The following is a 20,390-nucleotide window of genomic DNA, read 5'->3' as shown; positions in this document are numbered from 1 at the left end:
GTCCTGATAACTGAAGGATCCGTCGCATTTAGATAACCGTGCACGTCATTTTCATGCATGTTTTCATAACCAGTTACTCGTACAGATAGAATTGCCATCAGCAGCTACAAGTACTGTTCATGCAAAGGATAACGATAGAATTTTTCCTTTTAATGTTCAATTTTTCCAATTATAACAAACGCTTACTAACCGTGTACATCATTATCATGCATGTTATTTAGTAGGCGTTTGTTATAATTTTAAATGACATACACTCTTGACTCTCCTAACAATTTTGATTGCGTGCTTTCATTGGACAACTTAGCAGATGTTAAATCATATCCTACAAGGTGACCGGTCGGCTGTTAGTTTGATGTGTCCCGAGGGGATAATTAGAGACGCAAACATTTTTGGAACCCAAAATGAAGAATATGGTTTAGACGGGGATTGACTAGTTGATGTGTCATTGAGACTACTAATGTGCAAATTAGAAACTGATCCTATTGAATGATAATATAGGTATTTTCGTTAGTTCAATCACATTGCAATGAAATTCGTTAAAATATCTCATTCTATTCATATGTTGTCTGCGAAAAAGATAAAATAAAATAAGAACGATGTTGGGAAACAGAAAATGTTTACGAATACGCGTCTATTGAGACAGGAATATCGCCTTATCTAGGGCAATGGACATCGATATTAATTAATGATCTCAAATATTTGTACAAAAAGAAAGAAACGTACAATTATCCAGGTATTGAATCGAGAAGGGGGAAAAAAGTATATGGATGTGAGAAATAAAAGAGAGTTTAATCATATATTTGCCTTGAATTTATGGAAAATAGAAAATTGAATCAAAAGAAAAAGATATTTGAAAATATAAGCACCAAGTTTGGCTGAAAAAACAATCACTATTAATATTTTCATATCATGCATCTTCTCGATGACACTCGGTCATGTCCGTGAACGAGCCGGATCCGACTCTCTATAAAATCAAATTGAAATCTATAGATTCAATCAAATAAATGACAATTTTATAACTTGAAAAAAATGAAAAAAAAACAAATAATAAACAAAGAATCGTAAAATTTGATCATTCATTCCACTCCCAACATCGGATTGAGAACACAATCCCTATAATTGAATCGCAAAATTCAATTATGCAGAAAGAAGCTTCTTTTGACGAGTAAACGATCAGTGGACTTTGTTGTACAAGATTCAAACCCTACCTTGTATATAACTAGTTCCTAAATTTTGAGTCTAGACCTCACCTTGGAATATAGTAAATTCGAAACATCTCCGTTATTATATCACAAGTTTCAGATATCCCATTTGGAAATTATTTTTTTTTTGCAAAAACTTAAATTTTAAACATCACAATGAAGTAGAGAAAAAAGAAAAAGAATTATTGGACAGACGAGATTGCAAGCATCCTCTAGCAACTGCTACTTAATTAGTTAGAAATTGAGTAGATAAATAGATTGGAGTATACTGGTGTCAAAAGGGAGTGAGGTAAGGTTTTTAGAACTTAGATTTAATTTGGTATCGCTTAAAAATATAAAAAGAAGTAAGTTATAAATACAAATAAAATGTCATAACATAGATTATTGTTATTTACATTCTGGTTCTAGGAATTTGTCGATGGTAATTGAACTGAAACCCATCTTTATCAGTTCCTAAACTTGTTACCGAAAACCTACCCATTATGTTTAAACTTGCTTGTAGTCTACCCATTAGGATCGGTTCGAATTGGTTTGGGATCTACCTTGTACCCATTCACACCCTCAGGGGCTGTTTGGATATCGAAAAAGTTTTTGGATTCCCGAGATTATGCAAACTTCCCCCATCAAATTGCCATGTTTGGTGGAAAATCAATCGTAGGAAAATCTCAGATAGGTTTCCTAAAGGAAAAAACCCGCTTGCATTGGGAAAGATTTTCCTCCCGTAGCAGGTGGCATTCTCAAAATATCTCCGTGGTTTCCATGTGCAATCTTAAAAGGAAATTATAATCTCAATTTATCATTTACTTTCCCAGTAATTTAATATTTTTATCATATATAACAATCTTACATTTCGATCAACATTCCCGGGAAATCGATAAGTGGATCAATTTGCTCAGGAATCCTAACATTTTCAGCAATCTAACAATCCGCGAACCAAACTCTACTTAATAGATTTGGCCTAAGTTTCTGGAAATAGCAGGGGTGAAGTAAAAAGAAGGGATTTTTATTTAAAATGACCCATGGTTTGTCTGTTTTGTTAAATCTATCATATATTTTTTTGTCAAATCTATCACATGGTTTACTTTTTGAATCAAATCTATCCCGGCGTTATCTTTTCCATCAACATCTAACGGCTGTGCTGAAGTGGCACGTGGAGATATAGTGGGCCACACTTGCCACGTAAGCGCCACGTCAGCACGGTCGTTAGATGTCAACGGAAAAGATAACGTCGGGATAGATTTGATACAAAAAGTAAACCATGTGATAGATTTGACGAAAAAAAATTCATATGATAGATTTGACAAAACGGGCAAACCATGTACCATTTTAGATAAATATCCATAAAAAGAATAGAAGAAAGAGAGAGGAAAAGATAGAACTTTTTTTTTAAAAAAAAAAAGTCTTTTCCATGGAGCAGTTGGCATCTTCCCCACGTATGAACCCCTCATATTCTGCCAAGTGTCACCAACTCATTTCCCGAGAAGACTCTTCTCCCTCTCCTCTCACTCTCTTAAGACAGAACACAAACAAACACCCAAGCAAAGTAAAGCTTGTCTTGTCCGTCCCCTTCATCTAATCCCATCCTCAAAGGCAGCAGCAAACCAGGGAAAAACTTCATGCCAAAACAACACATACAAACACAAGACCAGTGTTTGAATTGAACACAATTCTGTCCCCTTCCTCCTAATGCTCTTCCAATTGCAAGTCCAACTCCAACCCCATTCCCATGTTCCCTTTCCTCAGCATTAGGAGGCTCCGCCACCTCTGCTCCCGCCTCCGCTGGTCCATCCCCCGCCGCCGATCCCGTCCCAAGGTCCAAATAAAAAAGCTCGGCAAGCCCGACCCCGCCAAGCCCAAGCCCAAGCCCAAGCCCGACCCTGCCCTCAACGGCTCTTGCGCCGCCGCGGTCCACCCCAACGGAGGGCCCTCCCCTAAGGTTCGGGTTGCCACGTTCAATGCTGCCCTGTTCTCGATGGCCCCGGCCGTGCCCAAGCCCGGGACGGACCGGGTCCCGAGCTTCGATTTTGACTGCGCCGACGGAGGTCTGATAAGGGCGAGGCTGTCCGGGGAGATCACCCTGCAGTCCAAGTCGATGAACGACAACCGGCCCAAGAGCATACTCAAGCAGTCTCCCCTGCATCCTAGCTCGGCCGGCAGCCCCGATCACCTCACGAGGCAGCAGAAGTTCGCGAGATCAAGGCTGCGCGTATCCATCAATTTACCCGACAACGAGATCTCCCTCTTGCGAAGCCGTCAAGTTAGCTTCCGCGAGGACGGCACGGAGCCTTATGCTCCATCGTCTTTGCCGAATGGCTCCTCCTCCACCATCGGCAGGATTTTAAGGGGAAAAGCTCCGGCGACGAGGGCTAGCTTTCGGAATAACGACAGCAGCAGCAACAATGGGGCTGCTGAAGCGCTGAGCTATAGGAGCACTCGGTCGGTTCTTGAAGTGTTGAGGGAACTGGACGCGGACATTTTGGCTCTGCAACATGTCAAGGCAGAGGAGGAGAAGGAGATGAAGCCCTTGTCCGACCTCGCGGCGGCGCTCGGGATGAATTATGTGTTTGCCGAGAGCTGGGCGCCGGAGTATGGCAATGCCGTGCTGTCCAAGTGGCCCATCAGGCGTTGGAAGGCCCAGAAGATATTCGACGATACGGACTTCAGGTTAGCATCATCCGATATGACCTCGGTCTGGTTCGGTCCGGTTTATTTCTTAATCGTTTTTGAGCTCATGCCCGTTCCGATTTCTATTAGTAGCGAATTAGAAATTGCTTAATGCTTCTAAAAACTGTGCCCGAAAATCCCTCCTTAATCTCGGTACATAATAAGAGCAATTTAGACCATTATAAGCAATTAGAAGAATTTAACAAAACTCATCCGAGTAGGATTCAGTAAAAGTATACTTATCTTTTCCCTCCTGATTGATGACATGTAGGTGTAGAGAACCATGCCATCGCGGTCCTTGTTTTTCTTCAATAATAGAAGAGGCTTATAGACTTAATACAATGAATGAAATAAAAATTTTAATAACTAATAAGGAGAATGAATAGTCCTACCACGATAATAGAACAATATGACGAGGGCATATGCAACTACGCTAATTCTCTTTCTCATCGGTCTTTGTTCTTTACATAAAAGAATGAGTCTGGAATTTTAAGAAGTAAGTTCGGGTTTGGTTCGGTCTGATTCAATGATCCGGTTTGAGCTAGTTGTGCTGCGTATGTAGTTTATCAATGTTTGCAGTTGGCATTGATAAAATGGGCGTTGAGTATTTAATTCTTTTGTGAGATCAATTTGTGGGTTTTTATTGTTTAATTACATTGTGAGTTTTAATACTCGACGTGGTCTATGGTCTACTTGTCCACACTGGTAAATTGGTCCCCCGCTGAAAACGAAGTTTCAATGTGATTCATTTCTCGGATAAAGCCACCCATTAATTTTGGCAAATAAAAAATTAAATAAAAGAAAAGGATATAGATTAATTAAAGCTTGAGATTTTCTTTTGATTATCTAGCAAGAGATAGGAAATAAAAGAACTAAACTAACACGAAAAGTTTCAGTAATAAAAATCGAATTTGAAATCTTCCTCTCCACATATTAGAGCATCATTAACGGCCCGATAATTTTTTAAAAAATATTTGGTGAAAAGAAACTCTGCATGATTTGTGTTAACGGTGTACGGTTGGACTGATATATTTGGATTTTCTTCCCCTGCATGGGGCTGTTATGTTCCAATTGAATTTTATACATAAAATATAAAATATTTAATTAATTGAAAAGATATTAAGAACACAAGTTCTATCTACAGCCTGTCTGCCTTAAATTATTCCCCGAAAAATTAAATAAATAACTAGAAATACTTGGGGACATTGTTGGGGCAGCAAAGATCCCAGTAACAGCTGTGCTTCCAAACCTCAATTGAAAATATAATCCTTTTATTGGATAATTTGTTCCATGTGCGTTCTTCATATTAGCTGTTTCACATTATTCCCCGGACAGAAATTTGTGGGAAAAAAGACGATAAAAATATTAAATGAATTGATTCAAGGGATTTTTTTTTCCTTTAAATAATATTTTATATTCGAATTTTCTAAATATATAAAATTTACTAATTCTTTTTCGATGTGAACTCTAATATTCAGAAGTCTAATTGAATTCCGACTAATTCAGTCAACTTGCGTCGGCACACTAATGGATAAAACTCTCCCATTGTGGATTTTTTGCATTCACAAGAACTCGAATCCAAGACTTTGCTTAAGCGGAACAAACGTCGAATCATTTGAATCAACTCATGTTGGTAAAAGTTTACCAATTTAATTCGAACGGAATTAGTTGGAGTCTATTGACTTTCCGAACATTAGGGAGCAAAACACAAAGATGAAATATTTTCTATTTAGGAAATACCAAAAAAGGAGCAAGATATTTGTTATAAGGCACTTGAAAGGCTGAAATATTTGTTTTTATGTCAAAAAAATTTGTTTTTTCTTTGGGTAGCGATTTTTTTACGTTTAGAGAGTAGATTTGATCAGATTGTACTTAGTAAGTGGAAATATAATTTTGCTGAAGAAAATTGACTAAGTGTCTCCACTTGCGAAGGTGTAAATTTTTTCGAGCGCAAAAACCAATGTAAATTGGTGTCAACCAATAAATTAAAAACATTTTTAAAAAAGGGTTGTAGCGCAATAGCTAACACCATTGCTTGATAAGGTTCCAAACTCGATTTTCATAAGTGAAATTACTCGTGCTCATTTATTTAGATTTCCTTTTTATTTTTTTATACTAAGCCATGAGCCTCCTAAAACAAATATCGACATACCACTTGAATCAACCCAAATTTTTCGTTTGGTACTACCTTTCGGGATCATAAAGAATTATGCTGAACTCCATTGTATCAATTATAACTTATATAATTATGTTATATGTGTTTATATAGAAAGTCAATATACGTGTTGGTCCATATATAGTTCAAACTTGAGGACCCCGTACATCCTTTCGGTGTGGTCCCCAAGCATACTTGTTCTACCACAAAACTCGTTAAGATTTCATGTTCCAACTGTGTACGATCCGAAAGTAACAGCCGAAGTCACACGAAACGGACACTCGAAGTGAAAAAGGACGATTTCATACGTACATGTCATTACGTACCAAGTAATACTGGTAAATTCTATGTCGTTACGTACCAGTTAATTTTATGTCATCCTGAATATGTTTGGTCGTCGAATGTCCTGAAAGCTGCTATAGATGCTCGATATCATTATACTAATTTATTCTACGCCGTCCCGAACTCTTTATGATGGAAGGAATGTCCTGAAAGCCAGCATAGAAGTTCCACAGCTAGGGGAAATCAACATCTACTGCACCCACCTGGACCACCTCGATGAGAGCTGGCGGATGAAACAGATCAATGCTATTATTCAATCAACCGGATCACCGCACATTTTAGCCGGTGGCCTCAATTCGCTCGACGAGACTGACTACTCTCCCGAGAGGTGGTCCGACATAGTCAAGGTATGGTAAAATACCTTTTTTCAATTTTCATCAATCGGGGCAATATTAGTTTGAGCAGAGTGAACGGACCGCTCGGTGTTAATGTTGGCGCAGTATTATGAGGAGATGGGAAAGCCAACGCCTAAAGCTGAAGTGATGAGGTTCTTGAAGGGCAGGCAGTACACAGATGCTAAGGATTTTGCTGGTGAATGCGAACCGGTTGTGATGATCGCCAAAGGCCAAAGTATGAAATTTACATATCAATTCTTCTTTGATTCGCCGACATTTGAACTGGGTAGATGTGAATTCTTGATATCGTCATAAACATGAAAATGAGCTTTCAGCTCGGAGATACGCTTCTACCTCTATCGTTGCACTACTCCTGACTTTCCACCATGCTTTTAGTACAATGTTGTCTTGATTTCGTGCAATTTGTTATAGGTGTACAAGGGACGTGCAAGTATGGGACACGGGTGGACTACATAATGGCATCTCCCGATTCGCCATTCAGGTTCGCCCCGGGCTCTTACTCTGTTCACTCCTCCAAGGGGACCTCGGACCACCACATCGTTAAAGTAGATCTCGTCAAGTCGTCCATCCCTCATGACACCCCGGGGCACAACAACGACCCGAACAATCCCACCCCTAAGAAGAGGCGACAGCACCATCGGAATAAACAACAACAAAGAGTCGTGAAGATTACAGACCCTTCCCTTAATCAGTCAAATGGTGTGTGGAAGAACACAGTCACACAGAACTACTCACACGCAGGCAAATTGATGAATTGATTTTTTTGCTCTTTCTTTCGTTTGCTTGTTGGTTTTTCTTTTTATCCCCCATTTCTGCCTTTACTTGCTTGTATGTAATTGGTCTGTCGATGAGAGTGGGGAAACTTTGGCTGTTTTGGGCTTAATTCTTCCACATCTTTTAGTTAGTTTTGGTAGAAATTTCAAGTTATATGTGATCAATGTATATGTATATTGTATACAAAGCACTTTACATTGACAAATAACTCAAGAAAGATTGGTGGGAATTGGTCCATGGGGTGTTTTTTTTTTTTAAATCAAAAAAAGGTTTTGCGCATCTTGACTTTTCATTAACATTTTTTTTTTATGAATTATTTCAGAAACTTCAAATACGTCCTTTTTAACGAGTTTCACACAGTTTCCAAGAAGAAAGTTCATCGAGAAAATCATTCGCAATTTCAGACATTTTATTTTCTAAAACCGTGCGAAACACCTTTTTTTTATCCTTTGAAGTTGAACTAAAAAAACATTTCGGACCCAGAAATCGATGAAAGAAAATTTCCTCCGGCTTTACGACATTTGTCAACTCAATTGGGAGCTTCCCCGTCAGCCAGATATTATAGGTTGAATTTAAGTTCGATGCCTGAATGAACTACGTCAAAGGTGATTTGTTTGAGTTGAAGTTCTTGACTGAATTAAAGAATAGTTTCAGTTCTTGGATGAAATCGTATCAATTTTCTACCGATTCAAAAAATTGTATAAATTTTTTATTTAAGTTTTTACTAATTTTATAGTAAATCTATATAATTTCTTATTTTTAATTTTTTTTCTGTATTTTTTTTTCTCAATTTTCATTTGATCTTTTTGCCCATTGTTAGCCTAACTGTTTCACGTAATCAAAGATGGTGTAACGCGTAGTGGAGCACGCCCTCACTTGATAACTAAAAAGTTCCATGTTCGATACTTAGTTGAGACTATCTATCGCCCTTTATTATATTTTTAGGATTTTTATTTCATTGTACTGAGCCTATAAGTCTCCCATGTAATCAAAAAAACTGATCTAATAGAGCAATTACTAAATTGGATTATCAGTTGACCACTTAAAATGGATCTCTTCCCATTTTGTTAAGTCGTTAACGCATAATTAAGCTAGCCCCTTTACTGTCAAGTATAAATTACAACAAGCTGGCGTACATGTTCATCGATTATACTTTTGCACTAGTATTCTATCCCGTGCATTGCACGGGTTCATTATCGTATATCTATTAATATTTTTTACGAGAACTATTCACATTTTTAACAATAATTTTTCTTATTAGTAAAAATAAATGAATAATTTGAATCTCAAGACAATAATCTTCAATCATATTTATAAATGATAAAATAAAAATTTCATAACTAATTTTCTTATACAATATGAATTATACATAGATGAATGACCAATATACTGATTCACGGATATTCGATTCATATGTTTACTAAATCACAAACTTATTTTTGCTCTAAAAACATTGTTTTGTGATATTCTAATTTTCAAATGTTAGATTTTTTTTAATAAATCATAAGCTTATAGAATTTATTTTAATTTTTCAAATAACCTTAATTCCATTAAATTAGTGGCATATGATAATTTTTATCTTTTTAAAATTACATCAATAACAATTAATTGTTTCTTTTAGTGTCCTATTTTTGTTAGCATAAAGTTACATGATTTATTTAGATTTTTTAATAAAAAACTTGCTTTTAAGTCATTTAATTAATTGATTATATATCTTGTTGATAATTTGATTAATTTAAATTTGAAGTTCTTTATATTTATGAAATTATGCAATTGTTTCATATAGACCAACTTCTAACTCAAATATATATATATATATATATATATATATGTATATAATCTACATATTATCTTATATTCTTATAAGATAATTTTCTAAATTATATTGGTCCAAGGAACTTTCTCATATGTATTTTACTATATAAAGATAAATGGATATATGACTACTATAATTAAAATATATTTTATAATTATATAAATAATCTCAAATTATATCATAAATTTGACCTAATTAAAAAAATAAGTACGGTGGCTAAAACAATAGAAACATATAATTTCTTATATTTATTTTTCAAATATAATAAGGATAAGAAAATTTTATGAAAATTAATTGATAAATAAAGCAAATTGATATTTCTAACTCTATTAAATATCGGCCTATTAATTGCTTGTAGGAGTCAATTTTACTATATATATATGGATGGATGGGTGGATATGGTATGGATGTGAAAAGTAATTAAAATCATAAGAGAAATAAGGAGGTGTCGGCAACCCTTTACTGCAGCTCGACTGTCCAAAGCCAATCTTTAAGAGGATCAACACTCAGATGGTACGTAACAGTCTCGATTGTCATTGCCGAACCATTTGCCATGTTTTAGACGCATTAGTTGTTCAGATTCAAGGGCACTCAAATTGAGAAAAAGCAAGGGACCTCTCAAACAAGTCATGAGGATATATTAGTATGGGTCGATTAACCGAAGGGGCCAGAAGAGGCGACACGACAAACCAAGTAAATAAGTGAATGTGGGCTCCGAATTTCCAGACCATTGCAGTTAGTGCAAACTTGAAGTGGAATATTCACTATGGAATTCTCAAGAACGAGGAACTTAGTTTGTCGATCAGGATACGGTCATTGGGGTAAAATATAATCGTATTACACGAGTGCAGGTATTGTAAAAAAGTAACATAAAGCAAGTAAGGCAATCATCTCAAATGGAAAATTGATCATAAAAACTTCTACTGAATACTAGGTTGGGTCAATCTATCGCTAATCAGATTATCAAAATTGGCTGATTTACTACTAAACCATAGAACTGAAAAAAAAAATGAAAGCAGGGCTCATATTTGATGAACTAGCATTACATAAACTAATCACAACAAATATATACTACAACACAAATGATCTATAGAAACAAAAATTAGAGACAAATAAGATATATATCGATATATATGGTGCTATTTGTCTCTAAATCTTTACTTTTATGAACAAATAAAATTATGTCTCTATATAATATATTATTTCTTCTAATATAATTAATTAAATAAAAAATTGTTGACTTAAAAAGAATATAGTCAATGTATGAGTGACGGAGATTAATTTATACACTTTTAAAGTGTATAAACCTATAGAGACTAATATATAGTTGCTAAATTGAATTTGAAACTTTTATTTTTCAAAGGTATAATTTATTTACTAGTTAAGAATACAGAAACGTGTAATTTGGTACTTTACTTTATACATTTCAATTTTTCACTCTTTCATCCTTTTTTTTATTAAGAATCATTTCTCATATATATATATATATATATATATATATATATCCTCGTCATTCTGTCTTCTCTTCAATGCAACTATTTTCTGTTGTCATGCTTTACGTGTTTTTCTCGATGTTACACCTCATTACCATGTCTCTCTTCTCATTCTCTGCTTAAATGCGACGATCACTTATAAAAAAAAAAGGAAGAAAAGAAATCAATGACCACAAGAATTTATGGCCTTTTCACGTAGCCAACAAATTCTTTAAAAAAAATCTATTTGAAATTTCAAATATAATTTCAAACAAAAGTCTTCAAAAGATTTTCTTAAAAAAAATAAGCTAACAAAATATTTGATTCAAAGAAATATTAATTATTATTTTGTAAGTTACTTAAAAATTTAATATTATAAATATAAAATATTAATGATTTATTAAGAATATAAATATTATTAATGTTAAAGTATAATAAATAGTAAAAGTTATAAATTCAAATAAGTAAGGAGCATTGGTGCATTGGATAAGGTAATTTTATACTAAAATGGAGGTCAATGGTTCAAATTTCTCTATCATAGATTTAATTGTGTTGGTGGATTGAGCTGGTTTGTGTAATTTGTGACTCGCCACTTAGTTCCGTAAAAAGATATTAACTTTTTTTTTGTAGAACTTTATATATAGAAATAAAAAATATTGAGGCAAGTAAATTTGCTTCTAAAAAGCATATGTAGACAATTTTATGGGCCACTTTTGCTTATTTTTAGAGCCGAATCATTTGTTTCTAATTGCATTAGTTAAAACAAATAGAAATTTATTTCAAATTTATCTCTAAAGGTCTATAGAAACTGTAGCAACATAGTCAATTAATTTGTCTATCTCTAAAGGTTTAAAGGCAAATAAATGGACTCTGGAAACATATAATATAGTTTGAATAGATGATTTGTGTTGGAGTACATCGAGGTCATATAAATATTATATAATATTACCTCGAGATCAGAGTTTTACTTATTATTTCACATTAGAAAAATAAAAAAGAGCTTACAACCATATAATAATTGTATATATATATATATATATATATATAGCAATTTATGCACACTCATAGAAGTTAATATAGAAGCCTAAGTGCGGGGACTTCGGAACGTCATGCTAATTCTCCATTAACCAGATAGGAAATCTCAAGGCTACATGTTATCTGTAGAGAACACTTACTCAGGAATCATTAAGAAAGCCTCATTCTATGCAGGGATAGTTCTCACACCTAATCTTGCAGTCCTGAAGTTGAACTTGTGATATGACGGGGTTATTACATTTATGAAATACTGCTTCGTGCGCTCTCTTTAGGCAATTGTTGCAGCCCAATTACGAAAGTTCTCCATAATATGCTGTGTGTCCTTACACTAATCTATATTTACATGTCCTTACATTATAATTGCTGAAAATTAAGCATTGATTTTGGAATAAACTCAAGTGTTTAAAAGATAACAATTTGAAATTACTGAAATTAAAAGTAATGCTTAAAATAGAGAATAAATTCAAATAGTTTTATAAGTATTTATTAATCTGCTGGAGAAAATCATTTTTTCAACCACCAAAGTCTACCAAACCATGGTTTTGAAATTATTCACCAAATATTATTTTTTCTTAATATTCAATAGAAAAAGACACTAACAAGACCACCACCGTACGTCCAAACGAAGACTAAATGTTATTTAAAAATGTCAATGATCAAATTATACAACCAAACTAGTTGTTTTGTCTTGTGCATTGTAAGGGTTCATTTTCTAATATCTCTATACAATTATTTAAATTTTGAAATAATAATTTTCTTATTAAAAATAATAATGATTTTAATTGTTAATTATTAATTTTAAATTTCAAATAATAATCTTCAATATTTTTTGTTATAAATTAGAGTAAATAAGTTATTATAATAACAAGTTGCACCTAATTATTTCGATTAATATATGTCATGTTTTTAGATTAATGTTAATATATTAAGGTTTGTAATTAAGATGAAAATTTATTTTTGTCCTTTTATAAAACTAGGAGATACTTATTTTTAAGTTTTATTTTATTTTATTTAGGGTTGATTACACTGGTGGTCCAAAAGTTTTAATAATGTATCAAGTTGGTTCAAAAAAAAATTTTGCTACTGGATGGTACAAAATGTTTCAAAGTTGTAACATGATAGTACAAATCGTCATCTCGCCATTGACGCCGTTAAGCCGTCCTTTACAAGACTGTAAATTTTACACCATCATGTAACTTACGTAAAACATTTTCTACTATTAAGTTACAACTTCAAAACATTTTGCACCATCATGTAACATTCCACAAAAACCAATTTTGCACCATCAGCGTCGGCTTGACGGCGTCAATAGCGAGATGACGGTTTGTACTATCATGTTACAATTTTGAAATATTTTATACCATCAAGTAGCAAAAAAAAACTTTTTGAACCAACCCGATACATTATTAAATCTTTTTGGACCACCAGTGTAATTTACCCTTTTATTTATAAATTTAAGTATAGAGCGCTACATGACAAATTCTTTCTTTTATTATAAAAAAATAATGAAAATAAATTTTATATATGCATATTCATATTCCCCTTTTTATCTTTCATTAATTTCTCAAACAAATATGATTGCTTATACGCGTACTATTTCTTTACAAATATAACATTTTTTTCCTTTTTTACATGCAATACTGGCCAAATAATGAAAATCAATGTCATCGTTCACGTGCTATCATAATTTCATATTATTTCAATTTCTTCATGCTAAATTACATCGTCAACACTCAATCGTATATATTAGGGAAAATTCAATATTAGCGCCACTTTTTTGTTTAGAAAAATAATAATTATAATTTTTACCGACGGCTATTTATATATGTCATATACAGAGAGCATACATACTCAACTTCATAGAAATACTAATATCCATAAACAAATACATAAGTAAGTCTAAAAAAAAAAAGAAAAACATAAGTATAATATTATTCTGTTTTATGTGAATTTCGAATTAGTTTACGTCCCGAGCTATATCATAAGAGAGTCACATGGTACTATAAGGACCTTTTCAGTTTACTTTATTTTTCTGTATTCTAAAAGTTAAAACAATGATATTTTTCATGCTCTGTACAAATCAATTGAAGTATTAATATTCAGTCGTTTCTTCGACGCACACCATGTTACCTTCTATCTGCGGCCTGCCTCACCATTGATACTTATATTCTCCTAATTTTCTTAAATAAGTTGCCTAAAAAATTTTATCACTCTCTTTAACATATTATTCAGTTTCAATGTTTAAAATAATGTCAATTAATCTCCATTATCGGTAACTTGAACTTAATATAACTTTTTTTTTCGTTGGAGCTTAATATTACTTTAATAGCTATCATGCAACACAGAATAAATGATAAATTTTCTCGTAAAAGGAAATTTATTATTTATATTTATAATCAAATCAAATTTAACCTCATAATCAAATCAAATTTAGTTTGCTAAAATAATAATATGAAAAAGTAAGCATGGGCCCATTTAAGCGGGACCATAAACTAGTTACTAGGAAAGAACTTGTATGTATCTTCTTACAATCCAATTTAACTTTCTTATCGTACCCTTATCTAATAAGGAATATGATTAATATGAGCATATTATGTCTAGCAAAATTAGTTGCCACGATCAAATTTTTTTTTTAATAAAACTAAATACCGCAAGAAGGTCCTATATAGGCGTGATGCACTAAGCTGGCAGCAGGCCGACTCTTCATTTGAGTAAATAAATAATTAGTTAAAATAATTTATACATTAATATGTTAATCTTTTACAAATTATTCTTAATTAAATTGACCCACAAATCAAGATTGATGTTTAGCAATGTGTTATGACGACTACTGAGATAGTGAGGAGTTCAATCAAGAGGATGGAACACTTTTTGGAGATTATTTCTCATGTAATAAGATCTCTGGTTTATACAATGTCCCGAATAAGTTAAGGAATAGAAGAAATGTCAACCCCACAAATTCTCGAGTAATTCCCTCTATAATGAAACATTAGAAATAAGTTCTGCCATTATTGTAAGAAGTTGAGATAGTTTCTGTAATTTCTAATTTATCAACTCATAACAAATGGGGTTCGTAGCGATATGCGACTGGTCTTCTTGGGAGGAGCACAGATATCATCAGTCCATCAATTAATCACTTGGCCTGCGCATTTGCGTGGACATTTGCTTTTTATAACTCTAATTAATATTTAAAATTGAATTAAATTGATAAGGGAAAATTTAAACCGTAGATTCTAAATCTCTTTCTTTGTGTATTGTAACTAATGAATTCATCTTGTTAATCACATAATGCATTAATACAAGCGACGTGAATGAACGTTCGATCATAAACTGAGGAAAAGCTCATCAAAAACGCTCACATTAAATGAATATAGTGCTCCTATAATAGGTTTCGAAAATAATTATATATAATAGATAATAGATGTGTCGCTCATAGCAAATCTAAGCCGTCAAAAACTATTATCGCCAATCATCATTCAACTATCCTCCTAGTCTTCGAAAAAAAAAAAAAGAACGAAATCTTCAAATAAGATCACTAATTAATCAAAATTTATACTCCCGCTCACAATTTGCCTCTTTCTAATATTAGTTCTGATGTTGCTCAATGTGAAGGTATCCGGTTTTACGATGTCACACTTCCATTTATAAAACTAGTCCTTTTGATGGAAGTTATCACGCCGGAACCAAGTAGCGGCAGCGGAAAAAGGTACCCTAGACTGGGGGGGGCTAAACGGTAAGAAGAAGCAAAGTTCAAGGGAGCAAATTGGTATAAACCCCAAAGTTAAATAGAAGCAACCGAAGCAAGCGGAGCATGCGCAAGGATTTTTTTTTTTTATAAATATTTTTCGACCTTCACCGTTACGTATGTAAATCCAGTAAATTACATGCACCAGTATATATCTGCAAAACTGTGCAACTAGCTATTTCTCTATGCAACGTGCTAATGAATCACTCCCACAATCGCGAGATTCAGGGATCCCCTTGTGATCATTCATAACGAAGATCAGTGGTACGATTCAAATCGAGACACCAGCACTGGTAGTTGGACCTCGATATCTTGTACAGTTCATCCGGGGACATCTCCACCAGTTCCTGCATGCTCCAATCCCAAAATGGGTTGTGTTTGTGGGAAGTGATCAATCTCCATGGATCGTAAATGTCGTCATTGACGCTAACAGATGGAGATCTCCCATGCCCTTGCTCACTCGGATGTTCCTGGGCCCTCATTCTCTTGTAAATTCTCATCACAGAGACACAATCCTCATACGGGTCATGTACCCCCATTTTTATGTCATACCTGTTGAAAAGAAAACCAGAAATGTCTTTGAGATTTCTTAACAGGCTATACGATTATCATCTGAGGATGATTGTATGGTCAAGAGACCTTTTAGAGGTCAAACTAACAATATTAAAATTTAGCAATAGCAAAGGGACAGAAGTGCGATATGAACAAGAGATGGAAATGGTTCTATATCTCCCGACATGTCCCGCTTCTTAAAAACCTAAGTAAGAAATAGGAAGTAAAATGTTCACGGAAGAGATGTCCAATGGAAGCAATTCAGTGTGGGAGCATAAGAATAATAATTGAGTACTAGCAACTTGCCCGAGATATTTCTTGGTGAGATACTTGAGAGAGTGGCTCACTAAGTTTGTCTTCATCAGTGGATGATAAATAGCAGTATCCCTGCATATGAATTTACTACAGGTCAGGCCAAAAAGAAGGGACATAATTCTGCAGAATCACAAGACTCCATCATATATGGCATGGTGATTCACGAGGAAAGTTCAAAGGGAAGAACTATGAGACACAACTCGTCCTTACAGCTTTTGAAGAGACAAGGAAAGAATGAATACCTTAGTAAATGATCAGGATAGCACATATTCAAGCACTTGAAGTCATGCTCTAAATCATGTCCGACCAGAAGCCGAGCTTTCCCACCAAACAACCTCACCCTGGTAATGGTCTCCTGGTAGTATAAAATTTCCAATATCTTCTCTTTCACTTCCTTAAGAGGCATACCGTCTTTCAGATGATCTTCTGTCAGACCAGTTACTTCGTATCTGAAATTAATGGCAAGTTTAATAATGATCAGCAAAAGACTTCCAGAGGAAGAGATCAGGAGTACAGAACCAGCTGATCAGGGAACAGGATAACCGACAACCGTGTTTAGACTATCTGATTCTTACTTCTTAGCCAGTGTCCCGACTGAACTCACATCTGTGTCCTTAAGTTTACTAGTTCATACTGTTTTGTAAATTTTGACACAATTTATTTCTGACATGATTTTTGTGTCAACTCCGGAGACTGGACTTGAAAAATGAAAACTCAGTTGAACCAGTGCGCAAGACCTAGTCCGCTAGGTTAATGTCAAGTTGGGTTTGTGAAATGCAAGACACGTTGAAAAGTACCGGTAATTGGTTACAGCAATCTGGGGTTGCACGTAAGTGTGGAAAATGATATTCTCATCTTCATCAATAAGGCACACCCGAGCGCAGAGATTAAGTGTTCCATCAATTCCTCCGCCAACCATTTCACAGTCCATGGCAATCGCACTGGGTCTCCTAGATCTGTCCCCTTCGACTGAGTCCATCATATCGTGAAACTGTGGAGAGGTGATCATAATTGGTCGCTGAAAGATACACCAAAAAAAATAAAAAATAAAAAATTGACAGAACGTAATGTCAGATACTTAAGATTGAAATGCTTATCTTATTAGAAAGAGGTCAAAGGAGAATGACATCACTTACTAGAGGAGGAGGTGCAAGAAAGTAACATGTTTCTTGATGATCGTTAAGGGAGCTCAGATTATCAAAAACTTTTAAACAAAGATCACAACCTCTGTTTGAAAAAACCATCGCACAATTGGCTTTGGCCAATGGACCTAGATGATATAGGAAAAAAGGGCAAGAAAAAGAATTACAAGATGAGTAAAACATTGAAACATGGGAATCACATGGAAAAGTAGTCACTTACCAGAAAGATGTTCTCTCAATGATTCAAATGATTTGCAGTGCTTTTGGCAAACACCACACCTCGGCTGATGAACAGAGTGGTAAGACTCTCTCATGTGGTCAACAAGATGCTCCTTTTTATTGTACTGCTTGTAGCACGCACAACATTTATGCCTGAAGTAGAAAACAATATTAAGCATCCAAACCAATACCACACCAACCCAAGGGGAAAAAAAAAAAAACAAGAAGAAGAAGAAGAAGAAGAAGAAGAAGAAGAAGAAGAAGATTGGATGCAGCCAACAGTATGATTCCCAGAAGGTTATTAAGAATCACGATCACATATAATCAATCCAAAATTCGAGGTGAATGAACATAGAAACTTAGATACTTGATGACGTGCACAAGAGGAAAAGCCCCCGAAAATGCAAAGGAGTTATTAGTGAATCACCAGAACAAATATTCAGAATCATGAAACAAATGTGAAATATCTTTCCGACTGGTCTCCAGATCAGATGAGCGACTTAATTGCAAGTCCTGTACTTGTCCGTAAATAGATATCACAGGTTAATAGAAATCGTATAATAATTCTCATAATATACATACAACAAACAAAACCGAGGCAGCAAAGTGTATCCTGCAGAAGCGAGGTCACAAAACATAAAAATGACAACTTCTAAGATTTCTAGGTTAGGTATATGATGCAATCACCTAACTTCAAATGTTCTACCAATCTCACGATACTCTGCTTAAGCACAAGAAAGTAATCCATCTTCTCATCATCGGCATAATACAGTTTACACCATCACATAGACCAAAAGTCTAGCGAATGAACCCCCATGCTCATTAGCATACTATAGCATAGCCCATTTGGTAGGACGAACAGCAGAGCCGCGCAATTCGAGGCACTATAAGTTCTATATAACATGCAGTTCCCATGTCATATCCAGACAATTGACAGTCAAGAAAACCCAAGAAGCATACGAACCAGACCATACGAACTAAAAACAAACAGAGGAATCATTTTGCTTCCAGTATAGCTCACGGTTAGCCTACGGCAACACCACCAATAGAGTAACCAACACCGAGATTCATTTTAAGCTAAGCCGGAAATTTAATCGGTTCACTTCATGATCATCAACCACACAATTTGGCCTTAACAATTAAAACAAAGCACGCTAATACAAAACTAAAGTCAAAGTAGATGTATCCAATTGCGACCTGATAAACAACACTAGAATGGAACAGATTAATGTTAAACTGATTCTCAAAAAAAAAAAAAAAAAAACTGAATAAATTAGCTTCAGATTTTTTTTTTAATATCAAATTCACTACTTTAGGATCTGTAATGATTTCATCAAATTAATATCTCAGATGATGCCATAACAATAAAATATAACGGGTCTATGTCAATATATCGAGTAATTCCTTCCGATAATCGGCTCGATCAGTGACGAAGAACAGGACACGGCTCAAAGCATCGCACATTCCGGCAACAGCTAGAACAGAGAGAGAGTGAGAGAGAGAGAGACAGGGACCTCTTTGAAGTGGCCGGCCTGGGAAGCTGATTTGCTACTTCGAGGGAGTCCACTTCCATAGGTTCAGGGCGAGGAATTAATGTTGTCTGTGATGCGACGGAAGAGGGGAGGAAGAGCGTCCGCTTTATACCAAAGCTAGGCTAGGGTTTCCGAAAAGTGAAGTGGACGAAGGTCGGCCAATAATGGTAGTTTGGGCATCAAGAAATAGATCATTGCCATTTGCGGAACTTAGTTGAAGTTAAAAACCAACATGCAGAGGATTCGATTCGACCAAATCTTTGATAATATCTAGGTTGACTTCTCGTCTCAATGTTGACTCCCTTTTGACCCATAGAATTATCGTCCATATCACTCATGGAAATCGGAAGATTCGGCGACTTCCTCATCTTCGATCATCTTTTCTTATTATTATATCTTTTTTTTTCTTCACAAAATTTCAAAGTTGCATTTTTAACATTCTTTTTTTATTTTTCGAAAGTTTAAAATATTATTTTTCTAATGGAAAAGTTGGCATAAACGAAACTGTTTTCAAAGTACATGCTTTAATTTGGGGAACATCCATGGCATCGCACAACCTTTAAGGATTTGAAACCAGTAAGACTTTAATCTTTCAATTTTTTAACTGCCACGATCTGACTACCTGAATTTTTAAAATCAAGTATTTTATCCTCCAATTTTAATTCCATCTAACATTTTGGTCTTAACATCTACTGGCTGAACGGAAATCTGATATGGAGGCTGAGGTAGCACAGACGATGTCAATTTTATGCCACGTCATAACCAAAACGACACCGTTTTCCTACCTGCAGACCAAAAAGATAAAAACGACGTCATTTTCGTGCTTCACAGCCACAACCAAAACGACGACATTTTCGGGCTTCCCTTGCCACACCATGAAATGATGTCGGCTTCAGACTCCCTCTCTCTCACTACTGGCCTCCTCTCCCGAGCTCCCCACCTGGCCACAAAGCTCATCTCTGCTTAATCTACCTGCAAACTCCCATCCCACTCAAAACTCGTCTTTGACTCCGTTCCTGACAAGGACGTCTATTCCTGGAACTCCCTCATTAATGGGTTTGTGAAGAAC

At 34.9% G+C, this 20,390-nt stretch overlaps 2 protein-coding genes across 2 annotated transcripts; one reads left to right on the top strand and one right to left on the bottom strand.

Moving 5' to 3' along the window:
* The first annotated feature begins 2,735 nt into the window (after window positions 1-2,735).
* LOC116212514 lies at window positions 2,736-7,722 on the top strand. Its single transcript, XM_031547164.1, has 4 exons — window positions 2,736-3,866; window positions 6,503-6,710; window positions 6,804-6,933; window positions 7,131-7,722. Exons 1-4 carry the CDS (start codon window positions 2,929-2,931, stop codon window positions 7,475-7,477), a joined length of 1,623 nt encoding a protein of 540 aa, XP_031403024.1. The 5' UTR covers window positions 2,736-2,928; the 3' UTR covers window positions 7,478-7,722.
* A 7,906-nt stretch (window positions 7,723-15,628) lies between these two features.
* On the bottom strand, window positions 15,629-19,656 carry LOC116209837. Its single transcript, XM_031543558.1, has 7 exons — window positions 19,304-19,656; window positions 17,791-17,942; window positions 17,565-17,698; window positions 17,226-17,446; window positions 16,671-16,877; window positions 16,420-16,500; window positions 15,629-16,113 (listed from the first exon to the last, which is right to left on the bottom strand). The coding sequence occupies exons 1-7, from the start codon at window positions 19,360-19,362 to the stop codon at window positions 15,804-15,806; spliced, it is 1,164 nt and encodes a 387-aa protein (XP_031399418.1). The 5' UTR covers window positions 19,363-19,656; the 3' UTR covers window positions 15,629-15,803.
* Window positions 19,657-20,390: the final 734 nt, after the last annotated feature.

The sequence above is a fragment of the Punica granatum genome, chromosome 6 (assembly GCF_007655135.1).
Source record: "Punica granatum isolate Tunisia-2019 chromosome 6, ASM765513v2, whole genome shotgun sequence".
Classification (NCBI taxonomy): domain Eukaryota; kingdom Viridiplantae; phylum Streptophyta; class Magnoliopsida; order Myrtales; family Lythraceae; genus Punica; species Punica granatum.
The sequence above is the reverse complement of the archived record's forward strand: the minus strand, read 5'-3'. Positions and strand labels throughout refer to the sequence as shown.